Source organism: Nylanderia fulva, unplaced genomic scaffold (assembly GCF_048542155.1).
Source record: "Nylanderia fulva isolate GAGA-0341 unplaced genomic scaffold, ASM4854215v1 Scaffold80, whole genome shotgun sequence".
Taxonomy (NCBI): Eukaryota; Metazoa; Arthropoda; class Insecta; order Hymenoptera; family Formicidae; genus Nylanderia; species Nylanderia fulva.
Window position 1 is genome coordinate 237,375 of NW_028190917.1, and position 24,830 is coordinate 262,204.

The following is a 24,830-nucleotide window of genomic DNA, read 5'->3' on the forward strand; positions in this document are numbered from 1 at the left end:
TAATTTTATATTATATAAATTATATAAATTATATAAATATAATATTAGAAATCAAATACAAATTTGTATATCGATATATTGATGAAAAAAAATCTTCGTTAAAATAGCTGATATGATTAAAGAGAGAGCAGAATTTGGAAAAGAATATATATATTTAAGAATTCAAAAGTTCGCTTAACAATAATAAACGATAGAGATCTCAAGATTTAACGCACAAGTTTGTAACCATTAAAATTGTACAACACACGAGTATAAAAAAGGATAATTTTTATTTTATCGAAGCTCTACATACGCCTCTCAACTGCGAGGCGATGAAGAAGACGTATGTAATTATCGTCCACCATGTATATAAATTAATTTATACCGCACAGTCAATATATAATACATGTACATTTTTTCGCCATTTTTACAATGTTTTCTCATGTATTATATATACATGTGTAATATTTACATATCTCATACATATATTTTTTGTCTCTCTTTCTCTCTCGCACACTTCAAATAAGATCTAATTTTCTTATTATAAGATTTTTCGAGTATCATGGAAGCTCAAATAGCAAACTGACGTCATTAGATGTCTAATGACGTCACTTTGATGTCTAATGACGTCATTTGACGTCAAAAAGACATAAGCTACTTAGGAAGTGTAATCCCAACCCAAGGAGAACAGAAAAGTCAAAATGATGTCAATTTGATGTCATATTGATTAAATTTATGTCAATTTTGGTCAATATTTAGTCAAAATGACATCATTTTGACGTCATATTGACTTTTCTGTTCTCCTTCCCAAGTAGAACAGAAAATCAAAATATCATTTTGACGTCATTGATCAAATTTGAACTCTAAATTTGATCAATGACGTCAAAATGATATTTTGATTTTCTATTCTACTTGGGTTGGGAAACTGACGTATCATTAAGTGTCAAAATGATGTCATGAGACGTCAAAGTGACGTCATTTTGACGTTTAATGACGTCAATTTGTTATCTGGGATGTCTTCTCGAAACAAAGTACGATAAAGGACAATGGAAGAATATCGGAAGAAAGCAAAATCCTGGATCTAGAGTGATCTCAAGATTAAGGAAATCATCATTTCTCGAGGGATCAAACTTCAACATGACGAATTTTCAGAGATTTAACCGGAAATACAGAGTGGCTCATCATAAAATTCAAATAATTCTCTAAACGTTGAAAAAATAAAATTTTTATGAATTTATAATTTAAACAATTTTCAGCGAGAGATCTTTCAATTACCTTATCGAAATAAAACCCAAATGCGTCATTTAATGACGTCAGTTTGATGTTTACTGATGTCAGTTTACTACTTGGGACACGTTAGAACCAATGCATTTTGAATGTTATCAACTTTCCAATTTCTGAAAAAGTGTTGAAAATAAAATCAAAAATAAAATTTAAAAAATTTTACTCTAGCAAAAAATTCTTCAGTTTCTTGCTCTTTGTTATATCATATTACAAAATTATATACATATATATTATATATAAAAAATATAATTTTATATATATATATGTGTATATATAATTTAACATCTTATCCCAAGTAAATCAAAATAATATCATTTTGACGTCATTGATCAAATTTGAACTCCAAATTTGATCAATGACGTCAAAATTGACGTCATTAAATGTCAAAATGACGTCATTTAGCTTGCACTAGTTATTTTGACGTCAAATGACGTCATTAGCTTGCACAGTTCGATATCCCAACCCAAGTAGAACAAAAAATCAAAATAATATCATTTTGAACTCCAAAGATCAATGACGTCAAAATGATATTATTTTGATTTTCTGTTCTACCAGGTGTATGCATAAGTCTTTTCCGGTTTTTTAGTAAAAAAAAAAAAAAAAAACACGTAATTTTCAAGAGAAATTAATTTTTTTTCTTCAAAATATTGGCCACCGGCTTCTACACATTTCGCCCATCTTTCAGGTAATTTATGAATACCACGCCAGAAAAACTGCTTGTCTTTTGCGGCAAACCATTTGTCGAGCCACTTTTTAACTTCCTCGAAATTGCTGAAGTGCTGCTCTGCGAGCGCGTGCCCCATTGATGTGAAAAGGTGATAGTCAGATGGCACCAAGTCTGGGGAGTACGGCGGTTGCTGAAGGATGTCCCATCCAAGCGATTTCAAGGTGTCTTTCACTGGTTTTGCTGTGTCAGACGGCGCATTGTCGAGTAACAAAATCACTTTGCCATGTCTTCTGGCCCATTCCGGTCGTCTTTCGATCTTTCCCATTGCTCGTAAACGTCTGCTGATTGTTTCTTGTGATACATGTAATGCTTCTGCTAATTGCCGTTGAGTTTGAGTTGAGTCATCATCCAATAACTCCTGCAATTGCTCGTTTTCGCATTTTTGTGGTCTACCAGAGCGCTCACTGTCTTTCACATTGAAATCACCACTTTTAAATTGTCAAAACCATGTCAAAAACATGTTCTAATCGATGAAGCGTGTTCACCATATGTTTCTACCAGCAAACGATGACTTTCAACAGCCTTTTCCTTTTGATTAAATAAAGAAAATCAATGCGTGCCGCAAATGCTCGTTTTCAGGCACAAAACGCGACATGATCACTGAATGATAAAACAAAGACGCTAGTTTTTGGCGGACTCAACTTGTGTGTGTTTGTAGTTTTATGTCAGACGAACAAAATGACGTACGTGTTAAATTAATACGCTGCGTACTCTTCGCTGGGGCCATTTCTTTTAATTAAACCGGAAAAGACTTATGCACACACCTAGTACTTGGGTATATATTTGTTGTTATCCCCCAGATAGCAAACTGACATCATTAAACGTTAGTCTGGTAAGTGGGAAAATTCTTGAATTTTGATAGGATTACAGAAGCTGAAGAAAGACCCGAAGAGAAAAAAAAGAGAAAGAAAGAGAGACAGAGAGCGACATCAACGCGTACACACACACACACACACACACATTTTCCTTCTTATAATTTAAGCAATCTTCATTTGCCCATCCCGACCAGGGCCTCGTCCATGAGATCGTCGTCGTCGATGAGGCAGGGCGACGCAGATGAGTGCGGCGAGGGCGGAATGACGCGTGGGCTCGGCGCCGGGCTCTTGACGATGTGGACGCTGACGGACGGACTGGCGGCCGGCGGAAAGGGTGCGGGCAACGGAGGCGGCGGAGGCGGTGGAGGCGGCGTGTTGCGGCGCACCGGCGCCGCCTGGGACATCGCCCGCTCAGGGATCGTCGTCAGGTGGTGACCTTGAGTCAAAGTCGTCGGGATGCCGTGGCCGGTCTTGGACGTCAGTGGGTCCTTGCCGGCCGCCGAGAAGTCCAGCAGCATCTCCGCCGCCGTCGCTGTCGTCGTCGTCGTCGTCGTCGTGGTCGTCGCCTCCTGATCGCCGTCCGATGACGTCATGACCGCGCTAGGATTGTCGTCGGAGCCGCTAGAGGCGCTCGCGACGCCGCTCAACGATGAAAAGATCGAGGACGATGTGGACGAGGACGTGGACGTGGACGTCTGCTGCGACTTCTTCTCCTCCGCGGCCATCTTGTTGTACTTGAGCTGCTCGAACGTCTTGGTGCTCAGATTCAGACTCTCGGGGACGAGGGAGGAGCCTCCGCTCGAGGAGGCGGAGCTTGACGCGTAAGTCTTCGCCGACGAGGACGTCAGCTGATGCTCGGGGATGCTGCTCTTGGATAGAATCCCGCCTCCGCTGCCGCCCGCGTCGTCCAACTTACCCAGGAGATACTGACCGTCCCTCGACATCTGCCTTATCCCCAGGTCCTTGCCCGAGTCGTTCCTGGACGACTCGCTGTCCACCATCGACTGGATAGACAGATTCGTAGGCACGTCCGGGTCGACGGACGTCTGCGGAGGCAGCATAAGACCCGCGGCGTTCTCCCCGATGAGGTTCAAGGTCATGGCGCCGGAGGCGCCGCCACCGATCGACAGGTTGTCCAGAGTCTTCGTCTGCGAATGGTCCCGCCTCGACTGACCCGCATCCTCCGACTTCGACGTGGACAACCCGGTCGCCAACTTGTTACCCGGGTCCTGCTTTAGACCATCCAGAGTCTGCTTGTTGGTATCTGGCAACATGGGTAACTTCTCCGAAGACTTGTTCTTGTCGGCGTCAACGACGACGTTCGCGCGCGCCGACAGCTTCGGTATCTGAAACTTGGTGTCCAGCTGCTTCATCAAACCCTCCATCACCAGCTGGGGCGGCAGACTCGACGGCAACTGGGCGGCCAGCAACTTAAACGTTCGCTCGCTGTCGCTCTCCTCGCGCAGCGCGGACGGGCTCGACTTCCTCGCGTCGCCGAGGCTTTTCGACGCGAACACTCCCTTCTCGCCGGACTTGGACAGTCTGGCTCCCTTGTCGCGGCCGCGGCTCAGGTCGGTCGCCACGGAGCCGCCCGTCTTCGGCGCGGCCGTCGTCTTCGAGGAACCGCTCTTCGACAGAAGGCTTCCCCCGGGGACGCCGGCGCCTCCGGCGGTGTTCAGCAGACTCGAGGTAGCCGACTTCAGACCTCCAGCGGCCAGCATCATCTTCGTAGGCAACAGCTTCTGCGGGGTTTGCAGCGTCTGCGGCTTCTTCGACGCCGGTCCGGAGTTCACCCCGGGCTTCAGACCTGTGTGGGTCTTCGGCGAGCCGTTGCTCCCGGCGATGACGTTGCCGGACGTCGACAACGACGACGAAGAAGTTCCCGTAGACGACGACGTGGTCCCCGAAGACGACGTCGCCATCGTCCCCGAGGTGGACGACGATGAGGACGAGGACAGCTTCTGGTTGGCGGCCGACTGCTTCGAGTCCTTGGTCCGGGTCTTGTTGATGGTGATCTTGATGCCGTCCGAGCTGTGCTTCACCATGTACTCGGACGCCAGGTTCTTGGTGTCCTTCGCGACGCAGGAGGACGACTTCCCGCCCTCGACGGTGCTCTTGCCGCCGCTCGTCGACGAGCCGCTCAGGCTCTTCTCCTTCTGCCCACTTCCTAGACCGCTCTTCTGGTTCCCGCCGCCGTTGCCACAAACGTCGGGCTCGGTGCAGTGCTGCGCGTTCTTCAGCTTGTCGATAACGGCGTTGAGGGAGCTCTTGCGGTTCCGCGCCTGCTGGGCCGCGATGGCAGACTTGCTGGCATCAGCCTGCCCGGAAGGTGGGGTGTTGCCGCCGCTGTTCCCCGCGGAAGACAAGGAGGAGGAGACCTGGGCGGCTTCACCAGGTGGAGGGATCATCTCCAGCTGCTTCAGCTTCACGCTGGACGACGACGACTTGGTCTTAGGACTCTGATGGCCTCCAGTCGAGCCACCGGAGGATACAACCGAGGACGCTCGTCGCTCCTTGTCTCCGCGACCGGAGGAGTCCTTCCCGGAAGACGACGAGGAGGAAGACGACTTGATCTTGGACGGAGTCGCCGTCGCGTCCGCCGAGGCACCGCTCTTCCCCGACGGCGAGTTCGCCGCCGACTTCAGGGCGGACATACTGGGTTTACCGCTGCTAGCCGCTGAACTGCCATGCTTCGGGGACGAGATGCTGCCGTGTTTCGGGCTCGCGTTCGCTGGTACCGGGACGGACACCGCTACCGACGACACCGTGTTCGGTATCGTGGATACGGACAGCGACATCGGGACCGACATGGGCACCACGGGGACCACGTTGGCTGTGTTATGCTTCGGACTGCTGCTGTAGACCGGGGAGTGCTTGGGGCTCTGCACGGATTTGCCGCCGCAGGCGGCCACCGCTGCCGCGGACTGACCGGCCTTCAGGGTAGGACTGGACTTGCCCACCAGGGTGGCCAGAGAGCTCGTGTGCGTCGGCGACGGGCTGAACTTCCTCACCGCCGCGGGCGAGGTGGGTCTCGACGAAGAACTCAGCGAGCCGCCGCCAGGTGGCGACTGCTCCGTGCTGGGTTTGTTGATGCTCACCGACACTGGTTTCGAGAGCTCCTGCTGCTTGGACCCGCTAGAGGGCACCTTGTCCGGCGGACCCATGGGACTGTCCTCCCGTTTTCGCTTCCGTCGCTTCTCCAGCTTGCCGCCGCTCTTGTTGTTGTCCTCGGAGCCGCTCTTGCTGCCGCTACTCTTGCTCCCGCTCTTCCGATCGCTCCTCTGACGCTCCTCCGTCGTGGTCTTCGGCGACGGCGCCGGCCCGGCGATCGGGGTGATGGTGATCGAGCTCGGGAGGCTGGTCTGCGACGGCGAGGAGGTGATGGGGATGATCTCGATACCGGGTCGCTTCTCCAGACCCATCCCCGTCAGCACGGAGTTGTAATTGGCGGCGGTCGCCTGGTCCAGGTTGCCGCACGAGATCGGGGTGATGCTCACCGAGGGCGGGACCGGGAGATTCTTGGTGCTGCTGGTCTCGTCGACGAAGCCGGCCGTCGGACTCGACTTCTTGTCCTCGCCGCCGCGGCTCTTCTTCGACTTGCGCGTCGTCGACGAGGATTCGCGCGGCTTCATCAGCTCTTCGAGGTCCTGCTGCTCCGCGCCGCTAGTGTGCTGCTGCACCTCCACGACCTCGCTGTCTCTCTCCGAGTTATCCAACTCGTAATCCGAGGCGCTCTTATCGATGCCGAGGATGTCGGTGCTGTTGTCCAGGTTCGAGAAGTCGATCCCGCTCGCTAAACTCGCGGCCGAGGTCGGCGTGGACGTCCTGGTCTCGGACGCGAGGTTCTCCCTGCCGCCGGTGGGAGTTCCCAGCGGGGTCGAGTTCTCCGAGCTCGAGCTTTCCAGTAGAATTTCTGCGGAATTTCCGCTCTCGCCGTCGCCCTTCCGCTTCGGGCTGCGCCAGAGGCCGTCCGCGCCGGCGGACTTCCTCTTCCGGGTCTTCTTAGCGCGCTCGCTCGAGCTCGAGTTACCCGCCAGGGAGTTCTTCGCCTGTCCCAGCAGCGCGCCCAGCTGCAACGGGTTCAGCATGGACGCGGTGGCGTTGTTGGTCCCAGTGGTACCACCCAAGGTCATGGTCAAGGTCGTCGTATCGGATTGGCCGGAATACGACGGAAAACCGATACTATTTTCCGTTCCGGCATCTAAAAAAGACTGCTGCTGCTGTTGTTGCTGCAACTGGTGCGAAGACAGCGACGACGACGAAGATTGCTGTTGTTGCTGACTCTGTCTGCCACCCATGCATCCATTGCTGCCATTGTTCAGGCCGGGCTCCTGCTTCACCTTCGTCTCGCCGTTCGTGAAGTCCGGCATGCCGGACGCGGTGCCGTTCTGACCGGTCTGGTCTTTTCCACCGGATCCAAGATTGAGATTGTAGTTTCCGTTGTTGCTGCTGTTGCCACCAGTTAAAGTGCTCATCACCGCGGGCAGGGAATGACCCTCCCAGATCTTCAGCAAGGTCCGCATGGTCAAGGGGATGCTGAGGCAGCGTTGTAACACCCTGCCGCTGAGGTCCGACGTTTGCTCAGCGTTCGTCGTCATGCTCACCCCGTAGAGGCGGCACTTGAGCGCCGAGATGTCTGTCAGATCCAGCTCCGCGGTCGCCATCGTCTCCTCGTACGGGTGCTCCACGCTCACGCTGATGTGCTGCCACGAGAGAGCGCTCACCTCGAGGATGCTTGTGTGCTCGGGATCCTGGCGAGCCATGGGTCGGACGCAGCTCGCGACCAGGCTGTTGAAGAGAGCCTGCTGCCGCAGGTACACTAGGATCTGCGGCACGTGCGCCGGATGCGTGAAGGGGATACTGCATACCAGTACGCCTTCCATGTTCTTGTTCTCCGTCATGAAGTAACAGTGCTGCTGATCCGGTAAGGTCTGAAAATTCAAGAATGATGAGGAATTATCAAGTGGCTTTTATCTATTTTCTAGGTATTTTGCATATTACACTGTTTAAACAAATTAAGAAGAAGGCTAGTTTCTTATGGGTTTTTGGATGCTAAAATTATTCCGTTAGGTCATAATTTTGAGAATTTTTTTATTAATGTTGCAGAAAAGGGTTTTTTCAGGAACTTTGTTATATTACAGCTGCAATATGTGACGTGCTAGAGAAGGTTTAATGCAATCAAAGTAAAGCATATTGTTAGGACTCTCAACCCTCAAAAGGGATTTTTGATACTGATTATGGTTAATAAGATATCCGTGGTTAAATGGATGTATTATGGAAATTAGCTGTAAGTATAAAATAAATTTCAATTATGTTTATTAATCCTAAAGGTTTTTTAAGTCACTGAATACGAATCCAATGTCAAAATTGTTAAATTCAAGTTGGTGGACTCAATATGGCAGATTTATATTAAAAAAACATTTTTTTTATTTTGACATCTCCATATTGAATGCAAAAATCCTTAAAATGACCTAATTAAGTAAGTCACAGCTAACTTTCGCAAGCATCTACAGCTCATATTTAGTCTTCTTGACTGGATACCAAAAATTCCTTTTGACGATTGAAAGCCTTAACAACACACTTTATTATAGTTATAATTTAATATGACAAAGTTTTTGAAAATAACCCTTTTGTGCAATTTTAATTAAAAATTTCTCAAAATTGTGACGTAATGGAATTCAACTTCTAAAAAACTATAAGAAACTCTCGTTCTGATGTTCTAAAAAAAGCCATTTTTTGTTGTTAACAGTGTTATCAGAACTTAAAAAATATTTATGAAACTCGCCAACTCACCACGTACAAACCCCTGTTATTGCGACAATCCAGCTGACCATCACTTGCATGCTGTATTATCAGGCTGAGCATAGGATGTGGTGCGGAGATGTCGCCGCACTCCAGCTCTGTAACTTTCTGTATTCTCCTCACCAGCTCCATACAGATTGGCATCTTCTTGCCAAGCTTCAGCACGAAGCAGGCGGGCAGCATGGAGGAGTTTGTGCTGGTCAACGGAGCGTAGGAGGGTGTACTGGAAGAAGTAACATAGTTGTTACATGAATTTCTAATCGCAATCAAATTAAAGAAACGGAAAAAGCATAAGAAATAAACAATAAAAATGTTATTATTATATTGTATAAAAATAAATATATAAATATACTTAAAATAAATAAATAAAATAAATAAATAAAATAAATAAATAAAATAAATAAATAAAATAAATAAAATAAAATAAATAAATAAATAAATAAAATAAATAAATATCAGAAGTATGGTTTCATCCAATGTACCTCTTGCCCGTGGGACTTCTATTTACAGTTATAATACTAGATGTGGGAAGCTTGTGACCCATGGAACCTTCCATACAAACGGTTACCGAGTGACCGATTTTCCGTTTCACGATGACATCGGGATTCAGAACATCGTAGGTTTGATTCTCTTCGTCGATCAAATCGTATGGCGAGACGAAATACGTCAACTTCATCGGACGGCCGCCTCTTCTTCTCTCCAAAATTCCTGGATAACGATTCAGTAAATTATTATGCATCGCAGAAACATATAAATGCACTTTTGTGCATAAATAAATAAATAACAGCTTCCTCGACGTTTTATCTGCGAAACGCAAGCTATACAAGATATATAAAAAATTTCTAACCGACGGGACTCTTGTGAACCAGATTGAATGGCTCCTTCATAAATGTTTGCAGCTGCGCCAAAACACCCAGATCAGCCTCCAGAGATTGCAAAGCACTGAATGCTTTACACTTGACTTTCTTATCGGCGTTCAGTTGATATATCGATGCCAATCCTTCCAGCTGGGTGGTGAAGTCGACGAAGTCGCCGCGCGACAGAGCCGATGCCAGCGCTTCGCAGCTCTGCAAGGACAATTTTCAAGATTGTTAGTAAATTCGAAATAAAGTAATGAGAAAAAGAAGCATATGATAGTCACCTGTTGCTCACTCTTTCCCTCGTGATGGATCTTGACGTCTCTAACAAGTCCTGACGGTTCCAACAGAACTTCCAAGAAGAACATATCGGAGGATATGAATATTTCTGTGCCTGGAGGACCAGACATCATGAACTTTAATCTGCGTAATAAGACAATGGTGTAAGATCAATTTATGTAAACAGTATTACTATCAGAAGATATGAATTACAAATTTGAAAATATGATAAAATATACCACATATATATATTACAATAACACTTTATTTATTATATAATTGAGTCTACTTTAATTTATTTAATATAATTTATTTTTATTTTATTTATGTTATTTATTTATTTTATTTTATTTTATTAATATTGATATTTAAAAAATCCAACTAATTTGATGTAATTTAATTATAATATTTGTATATTATTAAAATATAAATTTCAACGACATGCTTTTGATAATCATAGATATAATAAAAATATTTATTCTGTTTGAAATAATAAAGCTTAATAAAGTCTGGTCTAAAAATCACTAAGAAGCTGAGAAAGTAACAATGCATGTTATTACACAAATAAGTAGCAGACACCCACCCTAATTGTCTCGCCAAACTTTCCAGCCGCTCCACCATGGACTGGAAGGAAGTGACTTTGATAGAATGTTGTAGGGTGTCCAAACATTTCTGCAACTGATTCCTTTCTACGCTGTCGATCACGAATCGCTTATCCTGTTTATAGAAAAAAATCTTTATAATTTCTCACAATCGCACCTACAATTTTCAAAGTAACGGAAGCCACTCACCATGGCCATACGCATGTTCTTGGCCGTCTCCACCAAAGGCTTGAACGTGGAGGCCTTGGAACGCAATTTCTCCATCAGCAGCTCCATTTGCCACTCCTTACCCTTATCGGAGGAGATAGGTGCTCCTCCTCCTCCTCCCCCTCCTCCTCCTCCTCCTCCTCCTCCTCCTCCTCCTCCTCCTCCTCCTCCTCCTCCTCCTCCTCCTGCTCCTCCTCCTCCTCCTGCTCCTCCTCCTCCTCCTGCTCCTCCTCCTCCTGCTGCTCCTCCTCCTCCTCCAGAGGATTGTCCCGCTGCAAAACAAGTTTAGTTTATCAATCTATATTGTCATAAATTCATTTTCCTTGCATAAAAGATATTTAAATTATATCATATATATATAATTAAATCTGCATGTTTTTTAAATATAATAATTATTGGAGAAATTATTCTACCATTTATTTTTACTTATTTATTTATTCAATTTTTACAACTCATTTAATTGTTTGTTCAATTATTTCAAATCAATTATTTTATTATTTATTCAATTATTTATTTTTATTCATTTATTCGAAAAAAATAGTTATATTTACATAACACATGGTATATTTATTCTTGATAAAACACTTTTCCACATTAGTCTCTGAATATGTTTAAAATTATAATTTAATGTATATATATATTTATAATAAATTTATAATTAATGTATATATATATATATATATTTATAATAAATTTACATTAAATTATAATTTTAAACATATTCAAAGACTAAGTGTTTTATCAAGAATAAATATACCATGTGTTATGTAAATATAACTATTTTTTTCGAATAAATAAATAAAAATAAATAATAAAATAATTGATTCGAAATAATTGAACAGACAATTAAATGAGTTGTAAAAATTGAATAAATAAATAAGTAAAAATAAAAATAGTAGAATAATTTCTCCAATAATCATCATATTTAAAAAACGTGCAGATTGAATTATAAAAATTAAATATATATATTTAAAATAAAATAATTTTACAAAATAAAATTAATAACCGTGTCATCAGCTATTATAATTTCTCGAAATTGACGTATCTAATTAACTCTCTAAAAATAAGAAAATCACCCTCACCCCCGTGGGGCTTCTGCCCGTTGGTCGCATCCATGTGTCGCTGATATGGAACGGCCCTTTCAGGAGCAGCGCTATCGCAGCGTCGTGACTCCGGACGACGCTCTCCCGGTCATGGCTTCCCCGGGGCCGCGAAATTCGAGCGACCGCGCGAACGCGACCGATCCAGGTCCGTCCTCCCGTATTCCTCGACCCAATATCCTCGTCCACGTCTGCTCTCACGTCGCAATCGCTACGAAGCGCCGAGGGACTCCGCTTCGCTCGCGGAAATCTCTTGCCTAACCTAACCCAATATAACCCAACCTAAGCGCGCGCCGCCAGATGGCGCGTCAGTTCTCCTTTTTGGGGAATTTTTCAGCGAAGAATCTAGGGATTTTTTTCAACAAAAAAATTTTTTTTTTAAATTATATATTTATATAATTTTTAATATATTATATATATATATACCCATTTTGACATCAAAATGATGTCATAATTACTGTGGCTCTATCTGGGTGTGTATATATATATATATATATATATATATATATATATATATATATATATATATTTTATATAAAAGAAATTTTGTCGGCTTTTTTAAAATAATTTTTAGATTTATAAAAGTCGAAATAAATTTTGTTGTACAAATTATTATATATTATAATTTTGATTTAATATATATAAATTTTATCTTTTATACATAATTATATTTGTAGCATAAATTATATTCAATGTTTTGCTACTTTTTTTCTCACCCTATATATAATAATTAATGTAAAATTTTTATATATCAAGTTATACAAATATAATCAGGGATTTTTAAAACAAGATTTATATTAAATTAAAAAATTTGTGCGACAATTTTGCTTATCTCGACTTTTATAAATTACAAATGTTATTAAAACTTCTTCGAGAGCTGAGAAAATTTCTTTGAATTTTAACAATAAAATTTTAATTTGTATAGTTATTATTTTAGCCTTTCTAATTTGTAATTATTATTAATTAACAATAATAATGATTTAATATAAATCATTTTATCTTTTATACATAATTATATTTATAGCATAAATTATTTATCTTTTAAAGAGCATCAATCTTCTATTACTTTTTTTTCACCCTATATATAATTTGATATTAATACAATTAGTATAACATAATTTGATATATCAAGTTACAAATATAATTATAAATTTTTAAAAGACAAAATTTATATTAAATTAAAAAATAATTTGTGCGACAAATCTATCTTATCTCGACTTTTATAAATTACAAATGTTATTAAAACTTCTCCGAGAGCTGAGAAAATTTGTTTGAATTTTAATAATAATAATATACATAATTCGAATATTTCATGTTGAACAATGCTGAATCGTTTCACATCTTTTACGCAAAGTCTTTTTATTGTACATATAAAAGTAAAAAATTAAAAAAATAATCTCGGTGTACATACAAAATATGTCATTTTATATACATTTAATTAAAAGGATCGCAAAAGCGCAATATTTATATACAGGGGTGTTCCAGAACTGGTAAAAAAGTTTTTAATGGCAGATTTCGGAGACGAATTTTCCTCAGCGAAAATGTCGAGACACCAATAATTTTCGAATTATAAGCAGTTGAAAATAAAGGCTTTTTTGAAAACTAAGCCTTGTGGAAATAAAATATTAACAGAACTACATTCTTCAGTTAATTTAGGTAAACTTTGCTTTAATAGAATTTTAATATAAGGCTTAGTTATAAAGATACATAATATGTAACAAAAATTGGGGACATGCTAAAAATGATGGTCTCTCTCAACATTTTCACTAAGGAAAAATCGTCTTCAAATAATACCAGGAATCTGCCATTACAAACTTTTCCGCCAGTTCTGGGACACCCTGTATATTTTTATAACTATATGTCTTTATAACAATGGAGGACGGCGCGTATCACACGCTAACATCGCGTTCACTCTCTGTCATCTATAAAGATAAAACGCGGTGCAGCTTAAAGTCGTGGATAAAAAGTTTTACAGTTTGTGCGGTGTAAAATTAACGAGTGACGTAATATACTGCGGTACATTTGTACTATGGTGTGATTATTCTTAATCCTTTCCGCTGCATTCAACTATATCATGTTCCTGATTAATCTCCAGATACGCGTGGAAAAAACTGATAACATCATCACAAAAAATATATATATTCAATATTCCGATGGATTTAAAATTAATTCTAATCACGTTTCGTGAGCTTATTTTACAAAAGTCTTACAAAAAAATCCTAGAAAATTCTTAAAACATAAATGAGAATACTTGAGCAAGATAAAAAAACTGAGCTGCCGATTGAAGTTATCAAATATATATAATATGAAGGATTACTCGCTGTTTATAATTTTTTGTATTCGATAAAAATGACTCAAGTAGCAAACTGACGTCATTTTGACATCTAATAACGTCTATGACGTCATTTTTATATCCAATGACGTCATTCAACGTCAAAATGACGTACGCTTACTACCTGGGGACCCAAGTAGCAAATTGACGTCATTAAACGTAAAATTGACATCATTAAACGTCAAACTGACGTCATTAAACGTCAAACTACGTCATTAAACGTCAAACTGAATATTTTACAATATGAGAATGAAAAAATTACTGACTACAATAAATGTTTGATTAAAAAATTGAACCTCCAATCAATTACTCGATTTAACGAGTTCGCTAGATCCGAAGAGCCATTTGCTACAAATTTTTGGTGCTTGGATGAAAAGAGATACGTTTGTTCCAGAGTTTCGGAACCGGGGAGAGAACCTGTTCCAGAAACAGGTGTCTCTTCTCCTTCAGATTGAAACGCACATTGCACAACGATCTGTCGCTCTTGTCGTCTCTCTCTATGGTCCAAGCACGACTGTCGCAGCCATCGCCGTTGTCGTACATCATGTTGCTGATCCGCCTGATGCTGGTGTTGAACCTAATCGGCGCCAGATTCTCCTTGTCCGGCGATTTCTCCGAAATCGTAGTCGGGTTACTTCTCTTGAACGAGCTTTCCGTCTCGCCGGTCTTCTCCCCGTTCTCGACGGACACCAGGGGTCTCATCTCCACGTAGAGATCGCCCTCGCTCGCGTCGAACTCGTCCTTGGGATCCGCGAACGTGACCTGTCGCACCAGCTTGCTCGCTCTACTACCTAAAATCGGCGAGTCCGATAGAATCGCCTCTATCAGAGGCGTCTTCTTGATGGACTCTATCGCGCAGCACCGGACAAACTCCCTCATGGCGTCTATCTCTCGCTTCTCGACGTCCCGCGCGGTCAGATCAACCGGGCCGACCGTCGTCGAGGAGTTCCTGAGGTCGTTGTCGAAAAGCACCCGGGCGAAGCTCGCTCGCGCCATCAGGTTCTTGGGGCTCAGATCTTCCCACTGAGTCTCGGTGGTGTGGTAAACGTGTCGCGGCGAATTCTCCGCCGTGTAGCGCCTGATCTGGTCTATCGTGCTCACCAGGGTGCTCGCGGAACAGTCGCGCGACGCCTCCATCCCATGCGGGAAATTCTCGTCCGACGAGTCGTCGCGCTCCTCTAAGATCGTGTCCAGGGCAAGCATGCCGCCCCGGTCGTCGATCACCACCGGCTTCGCGACGTACAGACTGGCCGTCCGATCGTCGACGTCGGAGGACGCGGAAAACGTGTTGTCGCCGTAAGACGAAGATTTGGATCTATCCTTGGATTCTACCAGATCGTAAGTCAGAGCGTCCGCGTAATCGTCCTGCTTTCCGCGCGAAATCATACCGTCGGAATATTCCGAGCTGTACGTCGTCCCAGTCGTACTCGTCAAGGTGTCTCGCCGACAGTCACGCACCACGCTGTCGTCGTGGATGTACGTCTCGATGTCCATGTAGCCTTTCCAGCTGCGGATGCACCACGGCGGCCGAGCGATACCCAGTGGACACACGTTCTCGTAATCGTGGATCGACGTCACGCAACTCATCGTGTCGTCCCGTTGTTGCTGTTGCTGCTGGAAACACAATAAAGAAATTAGTATGTGCATCAGTATATAGTAATATATATAGTATATAATAATATAATACATAAATAGTATAGTATATAATATATAATAGTATATTTAGTATATAGTATAATTATATAAATATAATAAATAATTATATAATTGCGTATTAAAATATGCTGAATATTATATACTATATTACTATTATATATACTAGTATATACTATAAATAATAATTATACTAGTATTTACTAGTATATTATAGTAAATAATAATACTAGTATATACTAATAAATATAATTATACTTGTATACTAGTATTTACTAGTATATTATGTCAAGTAATTATACTAGTGTATTATATTAATTATACTAGTATATATACTAATATACAAGTATAAATTATTTATTAGTATATACTAGTATTATTATTTACTATAATATACTAATAAATACTAGTATAATTATTATTTATAGTATATACTAGTACATATAATAGTAATATAGTATATAATATTTAGCATATTTTAATATATATATATATATATTATAATAAGTAATAATACTAGTATGTACTATTAATAATTATACTAATATACTAGTATACACTAGTATACATATACTGGTATATACTATTAATAATACTTATAAATATAAATATAAAAATTAAATTCAATAAGATAAAAAATAAACTGTGAAAGAGCTGCTGCTTCTGCAGGACCTTGGACTCTACCTTTTCTATATCGAAAATCCTGCCGCTTTCCAACGGCGTTGGGGTCGTCAATTTTCCTCTGTTCTTGATAACGTCCAACGCGCCGTTCACCTTGCTGGAACAGGAATCGAACGAGAGAGACTTGTTCCGCTCGGAGTTGTCGAGCTGATCAAGCAGGTCGATGTTCTGTATGTCGGGCGCGCGCCAGTCGTCCAGTTGCGACGTAATATCGTGCTCGTAGATGCCGTGACGCTTTCGGGAGGAGTCGATGTCAAGCAGGCCCGGATACAGGGACGCCGGGCTGCCGTTCTCCGGATTATTGTCGCTCGACGCGATCTCCTCTTGATGCTTCGCACCAACACGACTGTGCGGCCTCTCGCACTCGGTGGAGACCCGCACGACGCTCGCGTTGGACTCGTTCTCCGAGCTGTAGTTGCGATTCACGATGCCCTCCTCGGCGCAGTCCGAAATCTGCGCGATATTCGTCAGCAGGGACTGCTTGTCGGTGGCCACCTCGCCCTCCTCGGTCCTCGGCGAGATGTCAATGGAGTGGTGCAACGACACGTGGGAGCCGCGATAGAACAGCTTGAAAGACTTGCCAGGGCTGTCGGTCTTTGCAGCGTTCAAGGTCGCGTGCGAGTTCTCGTCGATGTTCCGGCTCGAGATTCCCTTCGTAGACGTCGTCGTCGTCCTCGACGGGTGAAACTTGCCGTAGTACAACGACATGCTCGTCAAACCGACAAGCATAGCGCCGATTATCCCGGACGCTATTGCGATCATCGTATCGTTGGCGATCGTGTCCTTGAAACGCAACGCGTACATGATCAGGAGGATCAGATTCTGCGCCACGATCACCGTGTAAAAGACGAGGACGCGGTAACGCGACCTGCCCTCGCGCAAATTGAAAAAATCGAAGCAGTAGATCAGCCCGATGATGCAATTGTAGATGCGCTCCTCCCACACGGTTGGGCAGAACTCCGTCTTCTGCAGGATCACCCAGATGGTCATGAACAGCCAATGCAGACCTGCAAAATGCGATTATTCAGTTTTTTTTCATACCAAAATCATCAGCTCAATGCTGTGTTTTAATTTACAGAAGACTCTTATGAATTTTTTTATTTATTTTATATAACATAAATACATATTAATAAAAATATTAATATTACATAAATAATCAATATTATAATATTAATATTATATATAAATATGTATATTAACATTATATTTCTTTATCCTACAGAAACTAACTTACATCAATTTTGTCCTTGATTTTGATATAAATCTCATTTTTTTTTCAAATAAATTTAATTATTTTACATTTCTAATTTGTTAACTCCCAAATAGCAAACTGACGTCATTAAATGACATATGCTTGCTATCCGAGTTCCTTCCTTGAAAAATCTTGAAGCGATGTGGTAGGACATTGTAAATCGCGTAGCAAATCACATATGTTTGTGATTGATGATAAGGACTGGTCGCTTTTCTTAATAATAAACTCTCTTTCCTTGTTTTCCTTCTTGTTGGGGAGACTTACCCAGAAACAAGAAGAACCACGCTCTCAAAAAAATGGCGGCTAACACGAGGACCCCGATTCTGGACAGCAACATACCGCCACGCCAGAGGGCTTGAAAAACGAGAGCGACCCAGGTCGCGTTGCTGCGCTCGCGATTGATATTGTGCATGGCTCTCATGTACGTACTCACGGCCCATGTCAGGGAACAAAAGGAAGCTACGGCCGAAGCACCTGGACAACAATAAAAAATTATATTAATTTAAATAGTAATATTTTTATAATATTACTATTTAAATTAATATAATCTATCCTTATAACTATATATTATTTGATGATATTAATATATAATTTATATATAGAATTATATTTAGAATGTAGTTTAGAAAATTATGCTTAGAAATATACATATATATATTTATATTTGGAATATACATAATTATGTTTATGAATTATATTTATAATGATTGATATTATGCATAAATATATTTAACATTATGTAGAATGTATTCATAATTATATTTATGAATATATTCTATATAATGTTAATGTATATTTATATATAATATTAATCATTTTAATATGATATTAAATTTTAATTAATATTTATATATAAATGTAAATTCATAATAAATATAAATATTAATTATAATATTAACATTAAATATATTAAATAATACTATAGACATAAATATTAATGTTATATAGAATAAATTTAAAAATTCATAAATATAATTATATAATTTTGCCTATATATTCTAAATAAAATTCTACATTATATATTATAAATATATAATTCTAAACTATACATTCTAAATATAATTCATAAATATAAAATATATAACATTGAATCGTCGTAGAACAAAATCTAAAATTAAATCCTAATTCCTAATATATCCTTGATATCGCAAAGGAATATATAAGAGAAAAAATGTATAAAAATTATTATTAATATAATCGATTAACTTTCATTAAAATTATTAATAAAAATATTATTATTACTTTATATTATCATTCGATCCTTATTCGTGCCACAAAAACACAGAGGATATAGATATTTCTTCATATATTCCACCACCTCGCGCAACTAATTAGACCTTGAGAAGAGGCAAATAAAGGAAGTGCGAGAAACTTTATATTTTTTCCATGACGATCCGTTGCCTTTCTTTCGGCTTCTATTTTTGAATACGCTTCGCTTCGCTTCGCGTTACGTCGCTTTATATTTAAAACCGAAGAGGAGCACGCGAGGGAGGATCTTTCTCTCACTCTCTCTCGCGTCACCGCGCATTATTATTGTTCTCCGGAGAAGAGTCAGATAACAGCGTCGAGAGATAAAGGAACAATCGGGATCCCTTCCGCCATCCAGTTATCTGCCCCGGGGGCGAACAAGGACGTTGCGAGGGAGGAGAGACGGTGGTGAAGGAAAAAAAATAGCGCCTTCTCTTCATCAGATAGCTCGCTTTCTCTCTCTCTTCATATTCCAATTTTCCAAGCTCGACATATGTGGTACAGTGATACAACGTGGTAGTTCCTCTAGACTAGGTTTCAAACATGATAGACGCGTCGAACGGCAATGAAAATTTCACCGTCTATCCGTTTCTACTGAAGACCGGTTCTTATCACCTCGCGAAAAGGCTCTTTTCCCTGAAGCAGGTATGTCCAGGTGATGTCCAAAGTGTTAATTTTTTTTTTCTACAATAAAAACGTTCTAAAAAAGGTCCCAAGTAGCAAAGTGATATAATTAAACGCCAAAATGACGTCATTAAACGTTAAAATGACGTTATTTGACTCGCACACTTGGATTTTTTATTATTTATATATGTTAATATATTATTATATATATGTACTACCTATACTGACGTCATTTTGACGTTCAATGACGTCAGTCTACTACCATATATCATAATATATGGTAGCATATATATAATAATATACTATATATTAGTATATTATTATATATATATGCTACCATATATTATTATATATGGTAACAGACTGACGGCATTGAACGTCAAAATGACGTCAGTCTGCTTTTTTGTTATCCCCCGTAGCAGACTGACGTCATTGAATGTCAAAATGATGTCATAACAAAAAACTAATAATAAAATAAATCCAAATGTAAGAGTATAAAAAAATTTTGTTCAAATTTGTTACATCGATTACAGAGACAAGTAACGGTGATAAAATCGATCGTGCTATTGATGACGATCGGCACCGTTGTATTGTTAATAACGACGAACCTAACGCGAACTTACATGATGGAGAGGAAGACAAACATAGAATCGACCGCATCGCCGAGGTATGCGGCGTCGGAATACGCGTCCGAAATAATAATACTACCGCGTGCAACGATGTCGCAAAATCAGATGGAGGATGTTAAAAGGGAGCTGGACAGCAGAAGACGACGAGTGGCCCGCGTGTGCAAAACAATGGAAAGCCTGAATAAGGAATCGCGCTTGGAAGGCACGCTAACTAACATGATCATCGACACGTAAGTGAAAAACATTTTTTTTTTTTTTTTTTCGAAAACAATCTATATATAAATATCCCAAGTAGCAAACTGACGTCATTTGACGTTTAATGATATTTAATGACGTCATTTGACGTTTAGTGACGTCATTTGACGTTTAGTGACGTCAGTTTGCTACTTGAGTACACACATATATATATATATATATATATATATATATATGTGTATTTATATATATATTATATGTATATATATATATATATATATATATATATACAATATATAATATTAATATAAAAAAATGTATTACATATAATTCACGAGATCTGAGAAGAAAAATTAAACATTTATAAAATAATAAAGAAGAGTATAAAAATGAATTTGAACGATAATCAAGAATTCGATTCGAAGGGAGCACAAGATATCGTGGTGCCCTATATATAAAGCAGCAAGTTCCACGTGGATGATTTATTTTGCCGCATTGAGAGGTGCTCTGACGGACTTTACTATGGATTCAATTCGACGCAACCTAATACAAGTCAGCGATATTGTGAGACAGAAGTTTCGACTTGACGAGAATTTTAATAAGACCTACGAGGTGAGATTTATACTCCGTTTTTTTAAGACTGCTATTTTTATCAATCATGATTACACATATTAAAAAATGCAATAAAAATATATGTATAATAAATATGATATAAAAATTAATTTTTAATATAATATATAAATAAAATATAATAAAAAATATATAAATAATATAAATTTAAAAAACCTAATGAATAAAATAATAAAAATATAAATTAAATGTCTGTGTAAATAAAAATAAATTATTAATCAAATATTAATATAAAAAAATATCTAAAATAAATGCTTGTAAGCATATGTACCTCCATCAAATTAATTATAATAAATATAAAATAAATAAAAAAAATAGAGAAACTTTAAATATACAAAATAATTTTATACAATAATTTGATATCGCAATCGTCAGATCTGAGATGTGCGTTAAATTTTCAGAAGGTGAGCGAAACCAAGAAATTCCTGATTGTGCGACACCCGCTGGAGCGTCTCCTGTCCGCGTACAGGGACAAGTTGGAGCACAGGCGGGGCCGCGAATATTACTACAAACGCTTCGGACGGCGGATCGTGCTCAAGTATCGGCAATCCGGCGAGAATACGACGAGACTGGAGCCAACTTTCGCGGAATTCCTGCGATTCATCGCCAAGGAGAGGCACTTCGACGAGCACTGGACGCCGTATTATCGCACCTGCGAGCCGTGCGCGCTCCGCTACGATTACATACTGAAGCTAGAAACCCTGGACCGGGATCAAAGCTTCCTCGTGCAGGACGCAGGACTGCACGATTATCTCTACGATGTGAGACTTCCGGGAAACATCAATCCTCAGGGCGCGACTAACAGGGAAATGCTCAACGAATACGTTACCGGGATACCTCGCTCGCTTCTCGACGAGATTTACAAAATCTACGAGAACGATTTCAAATTATTCGACTACTCGTTTATATGAAACATCCACCTGCTTCATTTCATAAAACATTACGTGTTTCATTTATATGAATACATCGCATGTTTTATTGCATTTTTTATACAGACAGCTTGTGATTATTTTATATGACATATCTAAGAAATATAGTATTAAATTTTCCCTCAAACATGATATAAGATAATCTTTATAAATTATTTCTTAAATATTCTCGCAGAGAGAAATTTGTATATATGTATATTCAAACATTTGTATTAAATGTAAATAAAATATCTATATATATATATATATATATAATTTTCTTAGATTTAAAAATCTTTTCAAATTAAATAAGCATATATTCAGGTAGAATAAAAGAACAAAGAGATACTACGAAAAAGCAGAAGAAAAAGATACATAAAATGTATCTATAAATGTAGACCAAAATTATATATAAAGAAGCGTAAAAAAATTATAAATAACACTTACTCGTTGAAAGTGGAGCATGATTTAATTTCGCAATAATGTACAGCTGTAGTATCAACTGTGGCGCAGCTCCCATAAACGATTCAAACAAATGCAGCATACATATATCACTCTCTTGTCGATAGACCCAGCTCTTGTCTCTGCTGAAGCTTGATTTATTTCTCAAAGAGTGCATTGCGGTGCAAAACAACGTCAGATACCTGAAGACAAATACATAAATAGATATGAATAATTAATCAATGAAATAAAATTATAACTTACATATAAATTATATTATATAAATTTACAAGAAACTAGGAAAACAATATCTGGCTGAAGAAATTGTGCAAAAACATAAATGATAAAATACCTGTGCAAAAAGCCGAGCAGCAAGAAGTGCCATAACCAGTGAACAGTCCACAGAGAACCGTCGCTGCGATGCCATCTCAAACTAAATAGTTGGGTAACACAAGCGGGTAAGATGGTGAAACCCATTGCAAAGCATCCCCACGCTGAGTGGCCTTGCAAAAGGTATCCCACACATACAATGCTGTCTGTGTGTGTGAAAAATATCTTACAAAGTGTTCACTGTACAAAGACAAAAGCTTTTCCCACTAATGCAAATTTTTACAATCGCATGCCTTGAGTATGCAAGTATTTTATATATAAGTATAACGTCATATGACAAATATTAGAATAAGAAAAAAATATTTCGACAACGTTAATAAAAATTATCATATTATTTATATATATTTTTTTCTTTCTATTGTAAATAAACTAGAAGTAAATTTAAAAAAAAAGTTGGATAGTTTTTCTAAAAAAAAGTTACAGAATTTAGCAAAATTGCGATAATCTTAATTAGCGTCGTCGAAAAAAAAAATATCTTTATATACAGGGTGTCCCGTAAATTCAAATCAGTAATTACAACAGAATAAACAAGAAAATTAATATTCAGAAAATTGTATCGACATGACTAAAAAATTTCGCAAAAATGTCAAAATATTCATACTCGAATGATAGATGGAAAAAAAGGCCTTTTTTCTCGCGCACAAAATCCGTCAGCCGGAAAACTTGACACCTGTCATCGAGGGTTGCAAAATCCCGGGACACCCCGTGCATGCGTATTACGTGTTTGGGAGAGGGAGAAGGGGACAGAGTACTCTTTGTTCACCTGTTGCTACGTCCGCGAAAAAGAAACTGACCGAAAGCGCGTAGTACAGGAGGTCGGTGATGCGAAATCGGTAATACTCGAGACGTCGGCGCGGCGCGTCCTCCCTCTCCGTCGTCGCCGTCGTCGCTGTCGGCGTCGCGTCCTCGACGGCACGTCTCACCTTGCCCGACTCCGCCGCCATCTTCCCGCATCCTCGGAGTCGGCCGGCGCGCGAGACGCCGCGCCGGCCATTCGAGGCCTCGAGAATTCGCGCCCGATTCGAGCGACCGTTCTTCCCGCGCATGCGCGGCAACCGCGCACTTTTTCCTCGCGAGATAATAATAATAATAAATCGAGGGGGTAACCACTCTTGAATTCTGGTGTACAACCTGTCAGGAGTCCGTTGATTCCTCGAAGTCCGATGAAGTCTAGTAAAGTCCGACAAAGTCCTACAAAGTCCGACGAAGTCCGATGAAATCCGACAAAGTCCGATGAATTCCTTGAAGTCGTTGAATTCCTCGAAGTCCGATAAAGTCCGACAAAGTCCGACAAAGTCCGACGAAGTCCGATGAAATCCGACAAAGTCCGATGAATTCCTTGAAGTCGTTGAATTCCTCGAAGTCCGATAAAGTCCGACAAAGTCCGACAAAGTCCGACAAAGTCCGATGAAATCCGACAAAGTCCGATGAATTCCTTGAAGTCGTTGAATTCCTCGAAGTCCGATAAAGTCCGACAAAGTCCGACGAAATCCGACAAAGTCCGATGAATTCCTTGAAGTCGTTGAATTCCTCGAAGTCCGATAAAGTCCGACAAAGTCCGACAAAGTCCGACAAAGTCCGATGAAATCCGACAAAGTCCGATGAATTCCTTGAAGTCGTTGAATTCCTCGAAGTCCGATAAAATCCAGTAAAGTCCGACAAAGTCCAATGAAATCCGATAAAGTCCGGCAAAGTCCAGCGAAATCCGACGAAATCCGGCATAGTCCGATGAAGTCTACGAAGTCCATGAAATCCGATGAAGTCCGGTGAAGTCTTGAAGTCAGAAGTCCAGGTGTACACATATTTTCTGAGTGGTTACCCCCTCGTAATAAATATTATTATTATTATTATTTCTTTTCTTCATCTTTTGAATTCTACGCGATGAAAAAAGTATTCAGAAAACATTCAAAAAGAGCGACTGAATGGCGCCCGAACAATAATTCTCAAGTTTGAACTAGCTACTTCACTGATACCACGCTTGCGCGAGCTCCCGCGCTGCTATTGGCTCGCGCATGCGTGGCAGCGCGAGCTCCCGCGCTCCTATTGGCTCGCGCGCCGCGCCTGTGCGGGCCGCCGCGTTCCTATTGGCCGGCGCGCCGCGCACGCGCGAGCTCCCGCGCCGTGATTGGCTGGCGCGCCACGCGTGCGCGAGCTGCCGCGCCGCCGAAGTTATTTCAACGCTGCCGAACTTAGGG

The 24,830-nt window shown here is 40.6% G+C and overlaps 4 protein-coding genes and 1 pseudogene across 7 annotated transcripts; 1 reads left to right on the forward strand and 4 right to left on the reverse strand.

Moving 5' to 3' along the window:
* Positions 1–250: 250 nt before the first annotated feature.
* MED1 (Mediator complex subunit 1) lies at positions 251–10,665 on the reverse strand. The gene is made up of 7 exons (XM_029303776.2): positions 10,535–10,665; positions 10,327–10,460; positions 9,749–9,887; positions 9,455–9,674; positions 9,090–9,315; positions 8,599–8,830; positions 251–7,736 (listed from the first exon to the last, which is right to left on the reverse strand). Exons 1-7 carry the CDS (start codon positions 10,619–10,621, stop codon positions 2,979–2,981), a joined length of 5,796 nt encoding a protein of 1,931 aa, XP_029159609.2. The 5' UTR covers positions 10,622–10,665; the 3' UTR covers positions 251–2,978.
* On the reverse strand, positions 10,638–14,028 carry LOC146719976 (uncharacterized). Its single transcript, XM_085489342.1, has 4 exons — positions 14,024–14,028; positions 11,635–11,914; positions 10,742–10,824; positions 10,638–10,659 (listed from the first exon to the last, which is right to left on the reverse strand). Exons 1-4 carry the CDS (start codon positions 14,026–14,028, stop codon positions 10,638–10,640), a joined length of 390 nt encoding a protein of 129 aa, XP_085345468.1.
* On the reverse strand, positions 12,995–23,620 carry LOC146719977 (uncharacterized). Of its 4 annotated transcripts, none has more exons than XM_085489355.1 (6): positions 23,430–23,620; positions 22,598–22,781; positions 22,252–22,448; positions 17,835–18,044; positions 16,322–17,325; positions 12,995–15,598 (listed from the first exon to the last, which is right to left on the reverse strand). In XM_085489355.1, the coding sequence occupies exons 1-6, from the start codon at positions 23,587–23,589 to the stop codon at positions 14,333–14,335; spliced, it is 3,021 nt and encodes a 1,006-aa protein (XP_085345481.1). In that variant the 5' UTR covers positions 23,590–23,620; the 3' UTR covers positions 12,995–14,332. The 4 variants fall into 4 exon arrangements, with proteins under 4 accessions (XP_085345481.1, XP_085345482.1, XP_085345480.1 ...); XM_085489356.1 differs by having other exon boundaries at positions 22,598–22,678; positions 23,399–23,620; XM_085489354.1 differs by having other exon boundaries at positions 12,995–15,595; positions 23,399–23,620.
* LOC114931646 (carbohydrate sulfotransferase 11) lies at positions 19,013–21,996 on the forward strand. The gene is made up of 4 exons (XM_029303775.2): positions 19,013–19,463; positions 19,976–20,301; positions 20,692–20,878; positions 21,298–21,996. Exons 1-4 carry the CDS (start codon positions 19,362–19,364, stop codon positions 21,805–21,807), a joined length of 1,125 nt encoding a protein of 374 aa, XP_029159608.2. The 5' UTR covers positions 19,013–19,361; the 3' UTR covers positions 21,808–21,996.
* LOC146719978 (uncharacterized) lies at positions 23,615–24,437 on the reverse strand (annotated as a pseudogene).
* Positions 24,438–24,830: the final 393 nt, after the last annotated feature.

Coding starts and splice junctions, on each gene's coding strand:
- LOC146719977 (XM_085489353.1), bottom strand. CDS start 23,579: ATGGCGGCGGAGTCGGGCAAGGTGAGACGTGCCGTCGAGGACGCGACG. Junction 18,045..22,251: donor TCATGCTCCACTTTCAACGA/GTAAGTGTTATT, acceptor ATTGTTGTCCAG/GTGCTTCGGCCGTAGCTTCC. Junction 15,599..16,321: donor GGATTTTCGATATAGAAAAG/GTAGAGTCCAAG, acceptor TTGTGTTTCCAG/CAGCAACAGCAACAACGGGA.
- LOC114931646 (XM_029303775.2), top strand. CDS start 19,362: ATGATAGACGCGTCGAACGGCAATGAAAATTTCACCGTCTATCCGTTT. Junction 19,464..19,975: donor GGCTCTTTTCCCTGAAGCAG/GTATGTCCAGGT, acceptor CATCGATTACAG/AGACAAGTAACGGTGATAAA. Junction 20,879..21,297: donor ATTTTAATAAGACCTACGAG/GTGAGATTTATA, acceptor TTAAATTTTCAG/AAGGTGAGCGAAACCAAGAA.
- LOC146719976 (XM_085489342.1), bottom strand. Junction 10,825..11,634: donor CGGGCAGAAGCCCCACGGGG/GTGAGGGTGATT, acceptor CTTGTTTTGCAG/CGGGACAATCCTCTGGAGGA. Junction 10,660..10,741: donor GAGCAGGAGGAGGAGGAGGA/GCAGGAGGAGGA, acceptor GAGGAGGAGGAG/GAGCACCTATCTCCTCCGAT.
- MED1 (XM_029303776.2), bottom strand. CDS start 10,621: ATGGAGCTGCTGATGGAGAAATTGCGTTCCAAGGCCTCCACGTTCAAG. Junction 10,461..10,534: donor AGAACATGCGTATGGCCATG/GTGAGTGGCTTC, acceptor TTCTATAAACAG/GATAAGCGATTCGTGATCGA. Junction 9,316..9,454: donor GGTTCACAAGAGTCCCGTCG/GTTAGAAATTTT, acceptor ATCGTTATCCAG/GAATTTTGGAGAGAAGAAGA.